The sequence below is a fragment of the Pseudochaenichthys georgianus genome, chromosome 20 (genome assembly GCF_902827115.2).
Source record: "Pseudochaenichthys georgianus chromosome 20, fPseGeo1.2, whole genome shotgun sequence".
NCBI classification, from domain to species: Eukaryota; Metazoa; Chordata; class Actinopteri; order Perciformes; family Channichthyidae; genus Pseudochaenichthys; species Pseudochaenichthys georgianus.
Window position 1 is genome coordinate 16,525,417 of NC_047522.1, and position 18,574 is coordinate 16,543,990.

The 18,574-nt window shown below is 43.2% G+C and overlaps 1 protein-coding gene across 1 annotated transcript in view; it reads left to right on the plus strand.

Moving 5' to 3' along the window:
- fam49bb (family with sequence similarity 49 member Bb) overlaps positions 1-18,574 on the plus strand; it is a 31,564-nt gene that overhangs the window by 6,116 nt on the left and 6,874 nt on the right. Inside the window, exons 2-6 of the mRNA XM_034108858.2 lie at positions 1,723-1,807; positions 10,829-10,906; positions 12,005-12,126; positions 13,229-13,334; positions 17,010-17,149. Coding sequence (XP_033964749.1) covers positions 10,834-10,906; positions 12,005-12,126; positions 13,229-13,334; positions 17,010-17,149 — 441 coding nt within the window. The 5' untranslated portion in view covers positions 1,723-1,807; positions 10,829-10,833. The remainder of the gene's footprint in view (positions 1-1,722; positions 1,808-10,828; positions 10,907-12,004; positions 12,127-13,228; positions 13,335-17,009; positions 17,150-18,574) is intronic.

The following is an 18,574-nucleotide window of genomic DNA, read 5'->3' on the forward strand; positions in this document are numbered from 1 at the left end:
CACTCGCACAGTGCCACTTCAGTATGATCTCATCATGTGGGTCTTTTCCTACAAGAGGTGAATGATGGTATTCTTATAAACAGAGAAACCACAAACCTAAAGGGAATAATAATGAATAGAACAGTAGTGATTATAGTGCGTCCTTTGCCACAGTCTTTCCAAATTAAATAAAGATTCTGGAAAAGAGTTATACACGGTATTTTCCTCACTGCTATTAAAATGGAGCTACAATTCAACATATTAGCATTCTGACGTTAGCATTTAGCTCCCAGTGCAGCCTCACAGTCGCTAATATGGCTTTAAACTCATGTTTCAATTCATAACTTATATATTGTTATATTTACTTTTCTCAATTACTATTTTTTAAAAAGTATTCAATAGAGTCTTCTCTTTTCAATATGAAAAGGGCCCTACTGAGATTGACACACATAAATGACATTATGTCCATCTTTTTCTATGCTCTACATCAGGAACATTCTCTAAATAAATAAAATAGTGAATTGGTACCAACACTCTGGTATTCTTTTTCTACTACTACTGAAAAGATCCAAATGATATCCATTTAATTGTGTCTTTTTCGGTAACAAGATAATGATGAATTAGTTAACTGATGGCTCCATGGTTCTTATGATGTCTTGTGGCTGTGAATGTTGTAATTCCATTGAGAAACATACCATCATTTCCTGTTTCCTCAAATACTAAAGTGCTGCTCCACAGCACTGTAAGCCCTTGAACCTCATGTGCTCATTCAAGGAATGATGTGGCCTTATGTTGTGGCCCCCAGCTGTAATCATGATGCATAGCTGACTCCCATGATGCCCTGCCACAGATGTCACCCAGAATGTCCCCCTGTGACATGTCAGCTGTGGTGGATTAGGAGTAAGTCGCCGTCAGTTTGCATGAAGGGATCAGAAGGAACACTGTTACACCGTCTTTCTTTTTTATTCTGGCATCCAGTCCTTTCCTGCTCTTACTTTTGTATTTGTTGCCCTTCTCACAGTGTCGTGTTCGATCACATTTGCGTCACCAACCGTTTCCCCCACAGCGTTCTTGTGGGTTTGAAGTTTCAGGGTTTGAAGTCTGATCACATTCATGCAACACTGCCTCCATTCCCATGCTTTTGTCTGGCTAAGAGAGAAGTGTCCTGGTGCTAATGGTGTCTCTGAGCCTGTCCTCTCAACCAGGGCTTTTTCAGATAACCTCTGATTGCCTTCTTTCACAAAATGTGACCCGATAAAGTCAATTGTGTGGTAGAGGTCTTACAGTGAGCCTTTCAGAAAACCTGAAGTGAATCAGAGGAAGTGTTACACAATAGGAAGTGGTGGGTTTTTTCATGTGCGTCTTTTTGTTCCACGTTCTATGATGACTCTGCAAACAGCCCATGTTTCAGACGGGCGGTAGGACATAATCAACCTGTCATTACATGCTACCTGCAGCTCTACTGCCAACTACTCCTTTCTGTGTGATATTACCGTCTTATCATCTATTTCAATAGGGGACTTGTCGTAATAGGTCATGAATGGTATTACACAAAGGGTTTTGTCAGTTGTGTATTTTCTTCCACTGTTAACCACAAAAGGAAGCAGTTTTTCATAAACATCCGACAAACAAGGAAATGGAAAAATGTGGTGTGTGTGTGTGAGATATCCCTATGCTTTAAACCCTAGACTGTTTTACATTTCTTTAGGATTTACGTTTTGTATCCTTTGACACGTGTTTCAGAGGCTGACCTCTGGTGCTGGACTGTGACCCCGGGGCCACCTGCCAGGCCGGGCTCCTGACTGACAGTCTCACAGCTCCACTGCTGGTAAGTCCTCCAACCAAGTCACACTTGTTAAGATTGATGCTTGTATTCAAAGGATTTATTAACTTTTTTCTGAAGTCACAATGTAAAGGGAAAATATGGAAATATCCCACATCTGAACATCTCTGATTTACTGTACTATAGGACAAATAGAAGTAGTAAATCCTCACAGCTCAGATGCTACTACTTGCTAATTATTAAAGGATCATTAAATCCATAAATTAAAATGGATGCGGACTTAGTGTTTTTGCTCATCAGCTAATTGACTAATTGTTTGAAATCTAGATAGGTTATGTGTCTCAAAGCAAGACTGACATCTTTATTTGTATGATAGTATAAGATACGGAGACATTTCCAAAGCAACAAATAAAATATAAAATGCCAACATGGACAAGTTAGCAGTGGTGCAAAGTAACTAAGTACATTTACTCAAGTACTATACTTAAGAATATCTTTGTGATACTTTTACTTTAAGTATTTCCATTTTCTGCTACTTTTGACTACTCCACTACATTTCAGAGGTAAATATTGTACTTTTACTGCACTATATCTTCCTGTTACCTTCGTGTGTTTATATGTTATATATGTACTATTTATTTTCTCAGTACTTTACAAAATCTGCTCCATATTGACAAATTACTACATACAAAAAACTCTTATCTATTTTCTAATGATAAAAACAAAATTATTTAATATTTTATAACGATACAACACTTTTGTAGTACTTTTAATTTTGATATTTTAGTACATTTTGTTGATACTACATTGGTACCTTTTCTTAAGTAACTTTTAACTCATGACTTTTACTCTAAAATAGTTTTAGGCTGGGATATTAGTACTTTTACTTAAGTAAGGGATCTGAGTAATTCTTCCACCACTGCATGTTAATATTGTGTTGCATAAACTCAACTTTTTATTTTAATTGATGCAAAGTAGGAATATTTCCATATGTTCCGCCTTCACTTTCCACTCCAGATTGCCATCTTTATATTTGCTGTTATTTGTTCACTTGTCTATTATCTATTCAAGAACAGAACCCGTATCTGATTCTTATTTGAATAGACGGTAATGGTTGGGAGAACAGACTACTACTCTACAGCAAGCCTGTTTGTGCGCCTGCATTTCTACCATTATGAGTCAGTTATGGAAATATCCAAATACTTTTCTTTTGTGATGTAGTCAGATATGAGACTGACTTGGAAAATATATATATAATTTGGTTTGAGTGGAAACATATCAGCAGGACACGGATGCCTAGAGTTTAAATGTAAAATAACAATGCTTATCATTTAATTTGCAATCATCACCTTATCAAAAGTTTAAACTTGATACAAAATGTATTAGTATTTGGAATACAAAGTAGACAAGTCATTATGCAAGGGCGCCTGTAGTATACCTATTCTAAGTCTTAATGCGTTGTGCCGTGGGTGTATGTGTAATGCATGCTCAGGAAATGAAGTGCATTGTGGGCCATAAAAAGGAGTTGAGTAATGTAGGTGCTCCCAGCTTCCTGCCCCCCTCAAGGCTGAGTGTTTATGTAACTACAGGGGAAGGGTCACTGTTCACACGACTCACTCTAACATGAGGCTTACTGCACAATGCCTTTGTTTTATTAAATTGTTGAATACTTTGTGGTGTTCAAATTTAGTATTACATTTAATTATTTATCCATCATTTTTCCTTCTCTTGTTTTATTTATTTTTATTAGGGATTTCCTTTCCTCCTCTCCATTTTTTTTCCTCTGTTTGTTTTTCTTCCCCTCATCATTTTTCTCGCTGCTTGCACGTCTGCCCATCCCTGTTGTATTTTTCCTCCGTGTCTCCTTGGAGATTGTTACCAGCCACACAATCATCACTCGATTGGCTAAGCTCCGGTGCTGGAATGCTGTGCAGTTTTTGACAGCTAAGCCTCAGGTGGTTGGTTCATATATAGGATCACTAAATCAGTGTGTCCCCTTGAAAGGTGTGTGTTTCGAGGCTAATGCAGAGCTGCAGTAGTGGCCTAGTAAGATGTAAGCCATTCACCTAAATAGCCTGAATGGCCAGCTATTTTGGTTAGCATGCAGAACACACCCCCGTGGCAGTACAGGGGAGCACGAGACGTGTTGCATTATGAATGGAGAATGGGGCTGAGTTAATGCAGCAGGTTAGGTTTTGTGTGAATACATACAGGGTGGATTAGCCTCGCTAAGCCAGGGGGAGGTGTGCTAAAGTAGCCTGAGGTGAAGCTTTTCTTAGCTCACTAGTGCTTTGATCATAATTAGGTCAATACTGCCCCCAGATGGTGAAGCCTAGTACTGTGTAGATGATGGCTAATGCAAGGAAAATATAGACTTTTCTAAGGATAATGGCTTTATAATAAGGGATTTCACATTTTACCATAGCAAAGGCAGTATTTTTAGCCTATTGAATCAATTTAGAAGGCGTGCTTAAATATCAGTTGCCGCAATCTTGACTCAGCATATGGAACACGCTCCGGCCCCTCTCGACCTCACCCGCTAACCAGGTAATTTGAGATGTCTTGTTATATCAGCTAAAAGCTCCCAGCTTCTCCTCACCTATCTATTATTAATGCCACTGAAGGGCTCAGACTGTCTCACTTCCTGCCTGGGTTCCCTTAAGGAGTGCGCCGGGCTGCAGTCATTTCTCTGCAGACGTACGCATCGGGAAGTCTTGACGTCTGGCAGATTAGTAAACATGCAATTTACATTAAGTCTGCAGAAAATGACATTTTAATTGTATGTTTTTCACCCTGAAATAGCTGCATGTGAACACTAGATGGTGCTCTCACATCAGACACCAGTGCTGCTTCTAGTCCACAATAACATGCCGTCCTGAGTTAGAAATACATTTTCTTTGCTACAATTTACTCTAAAATTCTGTACTAGGTTATGGTTCTCCACAAAGAAATGTCACTAACTACGGTCACTTGTCATGGGCATTTTGACATTTTAGCAGAAGCATTGACCATGCTAGCCTATGATGGCAACAATGCTTGGGAGTGGTCTTCCCCTCCGTTCACTCTGTGTGCATACCATATACAGTCTATGGTGCATACATGTTTGTGTCCTCCAGATGGCACTCCTCCCTCAATGGATGAACATGTTGGTCCTCTTCAATCTGACACTCATCATCCATCCAAAAAAACCCACAAATGTGCCCCACCCAAAATCCTGTTAGGGTAATATTCTGCAGTAAACAAAAGAAGTGATGCTCCACTGTATTTCTTCAAATTAAATTAGGCTTACATTTTGGCTCAACAACTACTAATGTGAGACCTTATTCTCACCGAATGCTCCTCCTTAATTCTCACTTTGTGTGTTGACATGGTGACATCGGTGAGTCAGTCAGAAGGTCAGTGGTGTAATGATGGTTTGGGGGCTGTTTTAGCAGAAGAATGGGTTTAGGAGGCAGCCGCCCCAGGGGAAGTGCTTAGTTTGACTGACTACTTTGAGTCAATATGCCCTCCTTTTAATGATTTCCTTAACTAGGAAGGAATCTGAGGACTTTCAAGGGCAGGGTGGGGTGGTCTCCCTTCTGAGGCAGATGTTCAGCGGATGGAGCGGAAAGGCAAAGTGGCAGATTTGGGGAAGAGTTCATACAAACACCATGGACTGGTTTTACATCTCTTTAGGACTCTTTAGAAAATATCTCTAGCCTTTTTTGGTACCATCTTCACTTGATCATTAAAGACCCCTGTGGTGTTGGTTTTAAAGCCCTACTTGCTTTCCCCCCAGTTAAATTCATCGATTTGTAATTAGCATCAGTCGGGTTGTCAGCATCTGTCTGTGTTATTGATGGTATAAAGTGTCGTATAGCTGTGACTGAAGAGCGCCGCTCAAAGCCTCTTCATAGAGCTCCGTTTCAATGGAGACAGCGTTTTAGCTGACTCTTGTGTATGTGCCTGTTGCCATGGTTTCCAACTTTCATCAGGTGCCGTCCAAAGAGAAGGGGGCTAAGCCGGGGATGAGGTGCTGCCACTTTCATCCTCCTCTTGATGTGCTTCTCCGGACAAACTGCCGGTTTCCTGCGCTCATTTCCATTTGTCGGCCGCAGTGATTTTAGACGGGGAATATTTGTAGCTGCGGTTGCTGTAGTAACATAAGACAGCTGATGTCACCTCATGTATCCCAGTCAGTTGTAATGATTTTGTCAGGTTTGTTTTGATTTGCCTGAATCTGGGTGAGGGGGGCATTAGCTGTTGACAATACAGAGGCGTGGCTACGAGGCCCCCCCCCCCACCTTCTTCTTTCCCCATCGCCATGTGCCCCTTAAGCCATGTATAGTCAGCTGGGTAGGATTGGCACGAGATGGACCTGGGTAAGGAGATGTTGAGTAGGGGGGAAGATGGGTGGGTGGGGGGGACGCATGCCAGCCCCATTTTGGGAATTGCCCCCCCCATTTTCTGCCTGTCGAGTCGGGCGAGTGTCAGCGAGCTCTACCAGGTCCGGGTCTGGCCGAGTGGGCTAATGCGATGTGGCGTGTCACCCGGGGAATCTAGGTCAAATTTTAAAGCTGTCTATTGCTGCAGTGTGACGCTTCGCAGACCCCTCCCCTTCCACAAATACAATAATATTCAGCACACAACCTTACATCTTTTTATTTATTTGAAAAAAAATCTTCAAACATGAGTTTTTCTAGACCCACATAGTCTCAGACATAAACACACACACCCTGCTGTGTCTCCCCCTCCCCCCCTCCACACCCCAGGCTGCCTCTCCATGGCGGTGCCCACGTGACGCTCGGTGCTCTGTCTGCGCCTCGTAGGGGAGGGGAGGGCGTTGTTTTTCCCTCCATCGTAAAGCAGCGTGGCACGTGGATCCTCATGCTGCAGACGAGTAGTGGAATGTCAGCACTATCCTTCCCTCACATTAGCCAGCCATCAGCCCCAAGCCATGTTTGTAGGATGCTGCCGCAGTGCTCAGTTTCAGCTGTGTCCTGCTTCTCTGTGTGCATATTAAAGGGAGAGGGGGGGGGAAGAGAGAGAGGGGGTACAGGGATGGGAGATGTTAAAAGGCGGTGCCATCCAGAGGTCAGGCTGCTGCATGGGCGTGGCACCGATTTGTTTACCAAAATAAACTCCAACCTTTTTTGCGCATTCTGCAAATATTTGTGATATTTTTGCAAGAATAAATCCAATATTTTGTTATTTTATTGACATTTGTAGTTGAAATAAAGAGGCAAAATATGTCATTGCATTCATCTGCAATGGTAAATATTATTTTTTAAGTATACTTTTTTTTAAATAATTCCTGATAATATTTGAATTTGTTGAGGTGCACAAAAAAGTAGTGGGATTTAAGTATGGCTCCTCGTCTCCATTTGACTTCACCCCTCAACTAATCCGCTGTTTTTGGCGCATTACCTCATCTGTATTAATATATTCATGTGCTTTCAAGTCCTACTACTACTACTACTGTACTCACTCCTCTCGTTTCTGATTGGCTGCTACAATGTTTTCAATGGCACCAAAAAATTTTTTTTTGACTCCATGGATACAGCGAGCTGTTGGGTAGATCCACTCAGCCAATAGGAGAGCTGCGCGGGCTCTTGCTTGTCAGATTCTGCCTCTGGCCTTAGAAGCAACCCTCCCTCGCTGGGAGCACGCGATGGCTCGGTGGGGGGGTTCAAAACAACAACAACAAGGCTGTCATCGGGCTTTCCGTGGGGTCCTTAGACATGCCAGCACTACTGGGTACTACTACAGCCACTGAGTGAGGGGGGCAATTCCCTAATCTCTCTCTGATACATGCAGCCAGCCCCTCCTTCTCTCTTACTACGCTATCACTAAGCAACTAGTTACTAACACATCATGTTTTGAAAGGATCTTAAAAGGGAGTGTGGTCATCATCAAAATGAGATGCAAAGTTTATGACTTCTAAAAAACAATTCTCAGAAGGGAAGTTGTAGAGAAGGAGCAGTCAAATGCACAATATTTGAACATTCTCTGGACTTTAAAACACACAAACCCCCGTCCTTGAAATGACCTCATTTCGTCAACATGAGGGAACAGCGCGGGACTGTGAGGCTGCCAGCGCTCACTACGAAGTGCTCGGGTCCTGGCAGCGCCGGCAGGCAGCTGGTCGGCCCGCCCCGGTCTGAGAGCGGCTGAGAGGTGGCAGCAGAGGACCAGAGGAGAGGCAGTGCCCACATCCTCCAGCAGGGTGAGGTCGGAGACAGCGCTCAGGCTGCATCAGGTGCGCTGGCACAGTCAGACATTCAGGTCGCATTAGTGAAGGGTACGAAGATGAGGCAGGTGGGTCTCTGCAGGTGGTCACTGGGTCGGCTGAGTGACACACAGTGGTGATGGCGGCCTTCGAAGTAGAAAGAAGCTTTCGTGCAGTAATAATAACTTTATTTATACAGCACTTTTCACAAAGTGCTTAACTTTTGAAATGCCTCTGTGATGTGCTGCAACCCATTTTCCCCTCGGGGACTAATAAACGAATACTTTGACATGGATTAAGAACAGGCTGTTCAGGCACCCACCCAGTAAAACATACAGCATTTCATAAATGGCAGCAGTAATGCAAAAAAAAAGAAAGAAAACAAATAGTGCGTGGATGTCAAGTAAAACAGAGTGGTGTCATCATTAGTTAGAGTAAATGAGAAACTAAAGTGAAATGCTCATCTAATATTTCAATTTCAACATTTAGTACTAGAATAGGAGTTAGACATTCCTGAATCTAACTGCTATTATTGTTATTAATCAATCCAAAGACACACTATTCAATTCACTAATTAGCCAATTTCCCTCTTTAAATATCTTCTTCAAAATGATGTCATTTCCCACACCCAATGCGATTCTCTTTAGAGCTAAGAACACTAGGAAATATTAACATGCAAATTGCTGTAGCATTGCAGTACCAGTGAATGTTGGGCCTTTTCTCTTAAGAAATGACTTGGAGATGAATCCATCCTCAGAATAGTTGAAGATTAATCTTTTGTCCTTAAATTCCCGTTTTATCTCGGTTCAGAAATCCATTTAGGTTTTATTCAGAGTCACCGTGAGACAGAGTGAACTTGAGGAGGCATTAACATGTCGCAGACGATGCAGTACCTGGTTACATGGAAGAGGACTAAATCATTGTGTGCTCAGACTCAACAGTGCAGGAATTGTCCATGTGTCACTAATACTGTCTGTTAGAGTAAGGACATGACCCGTTGCTACGTTTGTATCGAGACATGTCGCCCTCCACCTCACCCCCTGATGGTGCATCTCATGCATTTTAAAAGCCCTCCATCTAACCCTGCTGAGTGCGTACTTTGCTCTGCCGCAGCACCTCCCTGTCTCACAGCATTACCTGTGTCGGCATGACTTACCCGGTCACCACTGAGCCCCTTACTCAAGTCGTTCTTCACCTGTCACTCATCTCGAATGACATCTGCCTGCCGAAGTTTAACCCCGTCATTATTCTGCATGGACCCTCCTTCCGCCCCCTCTGTGTACAGCCTGTCCGTCACCAAGGGTTAAACCCATCTCCCCTGATGGAGCCTGGCGAGGTTTCTCTCTAAGAACTGCTACAGGCCCCACCCGTCATACGTCTGTTGACCTTTGCGTCTGAGACTGATCAGCTCTGTGCTTTCTAGGAGTGAGTGCGAGGTGTGTAAGGCTGTCACTCCCACCACTGCCGAGGTGTATGTTGAATTAGAGGCATGAAAGGTATCAATGTGATGTTGAAGTCACAGCATTTCTGCTAAATCTCACACACACACACACACACACACACACACACACACACACACACACACACACACACACACACACACACACACACACACACACACACACACACACACACACACACACACACACACACACACACACACACACACACACACACACACACACACACACACACACACACACCACACACACACACACACACACACACACACACACACACACACACACACACACACACACACACACACACACACACACACACACACACACACACACACACACACACACACACACACACACACACACACACACACACACACACACACACACGTGATGATGAGGAAGTCCTCATCATCCTCTTTAGGTCACCTGACTTCTGTGCTTTATACTTATCATTGTAAATGAGACAGTGATTGGTAATCCAGGAATTGCATTTATCGAGCTAACGGGGCAAACACGTGCTGTTTTTTGTCCCTCTACTACATGGTTTGTACCTTCTTTTCTTTTTGACAGTTTCTCCTAAAAAGGTAAAAAAAATTCCCAGCATCTTCACATAATCATTTAACTTTTACATGTGTCAAAAAAAATGTATAAAATGCTCACATTTGCAAGGCAATGAGTCAGTATTTGCTTTAGCTTTGATTAATAATTGAATGCAGTTGTACTCATTTAAACGTTGAGTTAAATGTTTTCTGACCTGACGCAGAGAACAGTGCTCTTGCAGTAAACATAAGTCACTGAGCCACATATGCTGAATGTGCTTGTTACTAAGGCGTGTTAAATATTGATGTCATGTGTCTGCTCCTATGACAACACACTGCATCGCGTTGCACGACTACTGATTCTTAAGGTTTCATGTGGTACAAGGTTGCATTCATATACAAGCTTCATAAACAGGTCATCTTGCGTTCCCGCATGATGACTTGCTTTAGAAAAGTTTAATTGAATGTTTGTTGTAATGTGCCGCAAACAAATACTTCCCCGTCTGATTGCCGGTGATTTCCCTACTTGTAAAGAGGGATTACTTTGCATACAACTGCCTGTAAATGCTCATGATTGCTGGGAAAATGTAGCAAGAATGTGAACAAAATTTATTTTTGGGTTTGGCATCTGGTTTGGCAACACCTTGGCACAGGAAGCACACACGGGAGGGAGGGGGGGGGGGGGTCCAAGGGGAGCGCTGGTGAGCAGTGGGCTCATCTGGGGGCACCAGCGCAACGATGCAGAGCAGGAGTCAGGGATACAGGAGTGTTTCCTGTATCCTGTACCCCCCCCCCCCCCCCCCCGCACCCCCCCCGCATTCCTCAGATACTAATGCTCTCTTTTCTCCCTCCACAGGTAACATGGGGAACCTACTGAAAGTTCTGACGTGCACAGATCTGGAACAGGAGCCCAATTTCTTCCTCGATTTTGAAAGTGAGTGTCTTTTCCCAAGTAATGGCTCCCCCCATGCTGATATCGATCACATGAATATCTTACCATAGCATTATCAACTCTGATGCTCTTTAGTCTTCTCTCCCCCCCCCCCCCCCCCCCCCACACACTTATCTTCAACACTGTGTTCTTCCCAGCGGAAAATCTAGAGCTTCTGCACTTTCCCATCAACCTGCCTCCTCCATGCTGGATTGTGCTCAGAATATCAATCAGGGCACAGTAGCAGCAGAGCCCCTTCCTCAAATATGAAGCAGTGAAGTTCAGCTGCTGCGTAGCCTAAGGCCCCTCAGCATGGCTTGATCCGGAGCTGTAGTATTCTCACACTTGGCAAACCCAGAGACTCAGTCATACCTTCAGAGAAAACAATGCCTCCTCCAGCTCACACTGTTACTAGGAGATTTCATAGAAAAATACCATCACAATTATCATCCAAAAAATACTTACCCTTTACTACTTTACTCTCAATTTTTGTACAAATGTGTTTAATCAACCAAATGATCATTAATTCACTTGTATTTCAGACAGCGTTACGCCCTGATATCAGACCGTGGCAAGGTTCAAACCAAACGTATCAATTATAGATTTTAAATGAATAAGTAATGCAGAAAAGAAAATACCATATGAAGTAGAGACTATACTGTAGCTGTCGATATGAGCTGTGTTTCAGGTTATTTTTGATCCTGCAGAGCAGCAGGAGTTTACAGACATCACACTTGGCAAGGTGTTCTTGCTTCAGGTGGTGGAAAAGGTTCATAGTGTTCTTTTTTGCCACTTCTCTCAGAACAAGATATAAAAAAACTCTGCAGCTGAACCATCTCTTCACCCAGAGTAGTTTGAGTGTTCATATAACCCTTTCTTTTTTTACATTGTCTTCTCTTATCTTGCTCCTCTTAGCCAGAAAAGTAGGTGGTGATAAAACTAAGCACTGGAAAGATGAGATTATTTCAGTGAACTCATTTGCATATTGAAATTATTAGACGTTCTAACATATCAGAACATTTGAGATAATTTCTAGAGCTGCCTAGTATGAATTTGGGTCAATACTAACCCTCTCGCCTTTGTTGTTGTTGTCCTTTGCAGATGCACAGCCCACAGATGCAGAGCGAGAGGTGTGGGAGCAGGTGGACGTGGTGCTGAAGGACGCTAAGGGGATCCTGGACGAGCTGCAGGCCTACAAAGGGGCGGGGCAGGAGATCAGAGAGGTGATACAAATGTCCAAAACGCATGGAAGAGATGCTGCATTAGTTCATCGGAGCAGTTTAAGGGCCTTTTTATTTAGAGCTCAAGGGGAGTGCAGCTGTTTCTAGGTTTCTGTTCAATATTTTGCATCATGTTCCGTTGGTTAAGATGTGTGCTTTTGGCCACGTCGCCCTCTAAGTTAGAAACTTTGAATTCCACAATGTTAAAATTGTCTTTGGCTCCACTAAGAAAATAATAAGAAACAGCGAAAACATTGAGAGGTCTTGGAGTTTCGTCATATACAATCAAATACAGTTTAGTAGGCTTAATATTACAATGTACAAGTTCTGCCAACAGAAGTAGAACATGTAAATTCAAAAAGGTGGGGTGAGGTGGTTGCCGTCTTTACTGTTTTTATAAAAATGTGTAAACAAACATATTGCAACATGCTGACGTCTTGCCTCAGTCTGTTTGTAAACCTTGGCCTATTAATGAAATCATGTGCAAGAGACATTTTATATTACCAAGGTATTTGCATCCACACACGCATAACGTGCACCCCAGCCTTATAAGTAAGCATGATGTTGTGACTACAGGTGCATTTGAATTCATTCTGTAGCCTCATGAACCTGCAGATTATGAACCCTCATGGCATGCAGCATTTGTATCCATCTCCCTTTTTTCTCAGAGACTGACCTTTTCTCTTTTTAACGGAATTTCCGATAACATCATAAGACTTATGATGGTCACTCAGTTTGACAAAAATCAATAAGGCAGAACCTGCAGCAAGAAAACTGCCGTCAACATCTCTGGAAATGCAACTCAACCACTGACAGTTTGGTCAGATATTCAGGTGTGTTGTGCTAATGGCTACTATAGCCCCGAGCTGCTTCCCTCAAAAGGTTAGAAGTGGGCTTCACAGGTCTGGAAAAACTCAGTCTCTCTTACACTCTACTTCATGTTCAGACTAATAGTCTTAAGATCCACCTGACGTTGACTGAATCACTTGAGGAAATTGTCCATATAGTGAGACCAGCATCCCTACACCAGTAATGGGGCCTCTTTTTGCTTGTATCCAACATTTCAGATTTAGACTAACAGTCCTCTTGATGTTTGTATTTCCAGGCGATCCAGAATCCAAACGATGAGAGGTTACAGGAGCAGGCGTGGGCGGCTGTGGTTCCTCTGGTGGGGAGACTGAAGAAGTTCTATGAGTTCTCCCAGAGATTAGGTACGTACCTTACTGCTCTGTGTCTACAGGAGCATTTAGTAAGTAGGCCAGGAAAGCAGTGGTTCTCAAACTTGACAAGCTCAGGTGTCCTGTGAGGTTTCCTTTCAGCGTGACACCTGCACTGCAGAATCCCTAAGTGCAATCATTTAAGCTGTCCACAGTTTTAGCGCCATTTATCATTTTAAGCACCAGGTGTGATGCCATTAAGGACGAAAGCAGACGTCCTTTATCCTGTGCCGGGACATACACACAGCCTCCATACATGACCCTAATTGTCTGCATGTGCATCTGCAATATTGACTGCTGAGCTGCAAAAGTCCACAGACATGCGACACACACGCATAACGTGCACCCCAGCCTTATGTAAACATGCTTTTAAAACCCCCCACGGTTGGCGTTTCTCAACATGCTGCTTGCGCTGCACTGTGCACTGACCTCTGTGTAGGATGGGTTATAGGTTGTTTAATTAGCATGTATACAAAGGGGGAGGCGGGAGTAGGCTTACTACTCCCTGGTCTTCTTATGACCCTGAGGCTGAAGGCGACAGGGGGGGGCTGGAGCCGCCATGCCTCGACGCCCTCAACCCCGTAATCTCAGTGGCGGTGGTGAAGGTAGTCAATGGGAAGGGGGGGGGGGCAGACGGACGCCTGGCCCTCGGAGGCTGTTATGTAACGAAGTAGGCCACCTCCCCGCCTCGCTGCTGCTCCATTTCTCTGCCTCGGCTCCAGGGGCCGTGGTGGCCCCCGCAGACGGCTGTCCTGCCTGATCTGCGTAAAGCTGCAAGTCTTTTACTACAGGCTGGTGGATCCGCAGAGAGCCACTACCAAGGAGCAAAGATATTATGGAGGGAATATTATGCAATTATCTTTTGATGCGTTTGACATATTTCTCCTGCCCCAAATACTAGTTATTGCCTCGAGGCGCAAATTGTGACTCAAATGTAACATTCTATACAGAATAATATAAATGTTCTTCTATTCAACTACATAAAATCCAAGCTTGTATTCTAATTGCTTGTTGAGTTAGTCAAAGTTGTGAACAACCTTCAGTATCGTTTTACACAAACTGTTAAGAATGGAATAGCTACAAAATCATCACATGTGAAAAGCTGATGCATTCTTTTCCTGATAAATAACTTTGGCACATGGAGGGAAAGATTAGCATGCTCCAACTACTGGTTCTTAGATTGACATCCATCTTTGACATGCATTTATAATTGCTGACAGAAAAACATATTGGCCTACCTAGAATTAAAGGTATATTTTTGCATATTTTGTCTGAATGCTACTACTTTTTGCAGGCATTGACACCTAAATCTATCTCTAAAGTTAACATTGCTTACATAAAATCTTTCATTTTCCAGCTACAGATCTTCCTAGAAGCCATGGTGATATTTTCTTTACTTACTTTGACAAAAGAAACCCCACAATAACATTTTAGCCTGATGAGTGAAACCACACCAGTTACATAAGGGACAGTTTTCTCCTGCTCTACTGACTAGTTCTGGCAATTCAATAACCATACTAAAGCTACTAGTTTTCTAGTTAAAGACCTACTACTAATTATCAAGACTATAGGTTTGTTATTGTCACACTGTAGACCAGACTAAACTCCCGCCATTCCCTGACCCGCCCCTCTCTACACGCCTGCGTTCTGCTCGCCCGCTCTGCCATGACCTAATGAGATCAGACAACCCCCCCATCCCGACTTCCCGGCATTCTAGAGTGGCTCATTTCTGAGGGCCTGCAAGCAGCTCCGTCTGAACTTCTGTTTTGACTGGGACGTAGAGGGCAGGGTTAAAAAAAGCACCGCGAAGGCCATTTTTAATCAGCCTCATTGCTGCGAACGCTGGCCCAAGCAGATGGGAGTCATTACGGCACGGCAAACACGCTCAATTTACTGCCCTGCCAGGCTGCGCTGTCCGTCTCCTGGAAGTCCCCGCTCGATTATCCTAAGTACACCGCAGTCTGAATCGGCCCTTTTCTAGGTTATGTTGACATGCTCATCGTCATATGTAATCAAGAAGAATTATAAAGTACACTTCCAGTAAATCCATCCAAAGCGCTCATTTGGTAGCCTCATCGCTTCAGATGTCGAGCTCCTCTGGGTTATGTCATTATTGAAGCCTCTGTTCAGCGTCTAGACTGGATTCTGCATCTATAAATACAAATTCCCTCTGGGCTTTAAAGGTTTTCTTCACATTTTTTAAAACTGTGTAGTTGAGCATGACATATTTGTTTGATAATACTCCTTGTGTGGAAGTTCTTCACTACATTTCACTTAATCTTTTCCTCGTTTCCCTGCCGGCGCATGCTTAATGATGGCTCTGTTTTCTGGGGGTGTGGTATGTCCAGGCATGGCACAGGCTTTGTATTTACTTACTGTCAAAACAATGAGTGTAATCCTGCTTGAATGAAACCCCGTGCCCCCCCCCCCATTTCATGCCGATGAGATAATTAGTCCCATGTCTCATCTGCATCTGAGCAGGAAAGCCTCTCGGCCCGCCCCCTTTACCCACACTCTGCCCCACCCCCCCTCCCCCAGGATGGCACTGGGCCCTGGGCAGTTTGGGCACCATCACTGCTCCCCCCCCCCCCCCCCCCCCCCCCCCCTTTACATTATCTGTCAGAGTCCTAATCAGGAGGCTTCAGCCGGCTGACACTGTTCACATATCTCACCGTGTTATAATCTCTGTTAGTTATTGTTCTCTGGCCTCCTCATCATCACACATGCAGGAGCAGTATTCTCTGTTGCTCTTCCTGAATTGTCCATAAATACAACTTTCCATATCCAGATGTAGGGGTCTTAGTTAGCAACAGGGTCCACATTTGGCATACAAGTCATTTTGGGAGACCTTGATTAACAGCAGCTTTAGTCTTTATGATGAGATGCGTTTTCTGGCTTGTAAAGTTAAGATTAAGTGCAACACATTAAATACCAAATTGATTTGACCGCATTGGGGAAGCAACTAATGTTCAATAATATTATTGTTTTATTCTTAAAATGTACCATTTGTCATTTAATCAAGAAAATAGCAAGATATGGTACAAAATCTGAAATGTGAAGCTATATATTTTAAATGAATATAAAACAGAGGAAAGTAGCAACATCTTCACATTTGAGAAGCTGGAACCATCAGATATTTGACATGATAAATTAAATAATTTTGTTTTGCAAGTTCATTCTCTCTATTTGATTATGAACTAAAACGTATTTTAATTTGGACTGTTGTTACGACGAAACACTACATTTGGATAAGGTTTTTTCACATTCATAGACAATCAATGAATGAGAAAATAATGCATGATGAAAAGAAGTGATACGTTGCAGCCCTGTAATGTTATTCAATTGATTTATTGACCAACTGTACAGCAGGTTAAATATGAACACGCATCACAAAATCTCATGCTATGTGCAGTATTCCTCTTCCTTATGACCTTTGTAGAGCTGTAAACTTGGTGCTTGGATCACCAAAGAGACGGACAGTGGATATGATTCAGCAGCTATAGTGTCCCGAAAGACTTTAACAGCCAGTGTCTCTAGGTTAAAGATTCATGAAGAGTCCTTACAGAAAGAATCAAAGCTCATCATATGCATTTTCCACAGGAAGGCTGATGTTTTTGTTGCCGCCCTCTGACAGCGCTGAAACCTATAACACCGAAATTTTTTACACAGAGGCGGCGCTGCACAGCCTTCTGGGAGCTCTGACCAGCGAGACTTACGACGACCCCACTCAGCACCTGGAGCGGGAGCAGGCGCTGGCCAAGCAGTTTGCCGAGATCCTGCACTTCACACTGCGCTTTGACGAGCTTAAAGTACGACCTTTCTCCCACAGATCCCATGTATCAGTTTCTCAATTTTTACACCTCCAACTCACCTTTTTTAAGATGTTGATTTTAAACTCTGATACAAACCAGAGCTCTGGCTGCCCTACAAGCTGCTGATGCCCCCGAATAGATTTTTAGCTCTGCATTTTTAAACGGCAGCCTGACTGCGTGATTAGCATTGAATTAGATTCCTGATACTGCTTGGCTGTTTATAATACAGTGGATGTCAGTGGAATGGCTAATGAGGGCTATAGCGGAAAAGCTCTGCTAATTGTCGTTATCCTGACTTCAGCTCTGCATATAGTAGCAGGTTTTAGGAAATGATGGAGGATGAAACTCCAAGAAGTTGAATTCAGAGAATGTTCAAACATTTAATAGCTGAATCAAGACTTACCTTCTTGATTTGGCCTTTCATTTAATCGTTTTATTCCGACTTCTGTTGGTATTAAGGTTTTTTTTTTTTCAATGACCAAGTTGTTTTGCGATGTTGGTGAACTGGTAGTGATGGGTAGTATTGTTCTTATTTTTGTTAACTGTTTCTTCGAGTAATTTATGTTACATTTCATGCACTTTATAAATGAAGTTTGATTGATTAATTGAAGGTGCAAATGGCAACCCAGAAAACGCCAGAAATGGAGCGCTGGTATTGGCCGATGCAGTTGTCAAAATATAATTTTGTGAGCACTTATCTGATTAGACAATGGTTGAACTGGTTCCCATTCACCCCTCGCTCCTTAAAAAAAATGTAACACGCCCCGTCACCCCCAGGCGATTTTTAGCGACGTCCCAATTAGTGCCCACTACCCAGACTGGCGAGATAAAAAAACATGAAGGTAGGGGGTGCAAGGTGGCATGCCAGGCCTATTCATCAATCTTTCACACCCATACACGGGCTTCTGACCTAGTTAAAGTGTCTGTGCGGCAGGCAGCCCCCCCTCAGCAGCCTGTCTCTCCTGGTGCACACAGTGGACACAGACTGAGTACCAGCCTATTGTAGTGGGATTAGCATGCTGCCAGTGAAGCTCTGACTGTGACAGGCTCATACAGGAACGAGGATAATTACCACATGATGAGCTCTCACTGGTGCTGACGTTTGAATGGAGCTTTCTGGTTGGCTTCCGTTTGAGGAGGTCACTTTTTTAGCTTCCCGGTAAAACCAGACGATTCATATTTTTGGGAATGAAAAATGGCCTTTTATCTTGGTCTGTACGTTTGAATTATATCAGAGCAAGCTCTGTCCATTCTCCCCTTAACGAGACCCTTTATACCTTTTTTGTCAGCTCTATAATTGTTGACCTGGCTGTTAAGAGGGATGAGTGTCAGAGGATACAAATCCAGTTCAGCAAATAAAACTTTAATTGTATCCATGTTCTTTTCATGTCATTTCCCCCCAAAGCTACCTTTCTGCCTTGT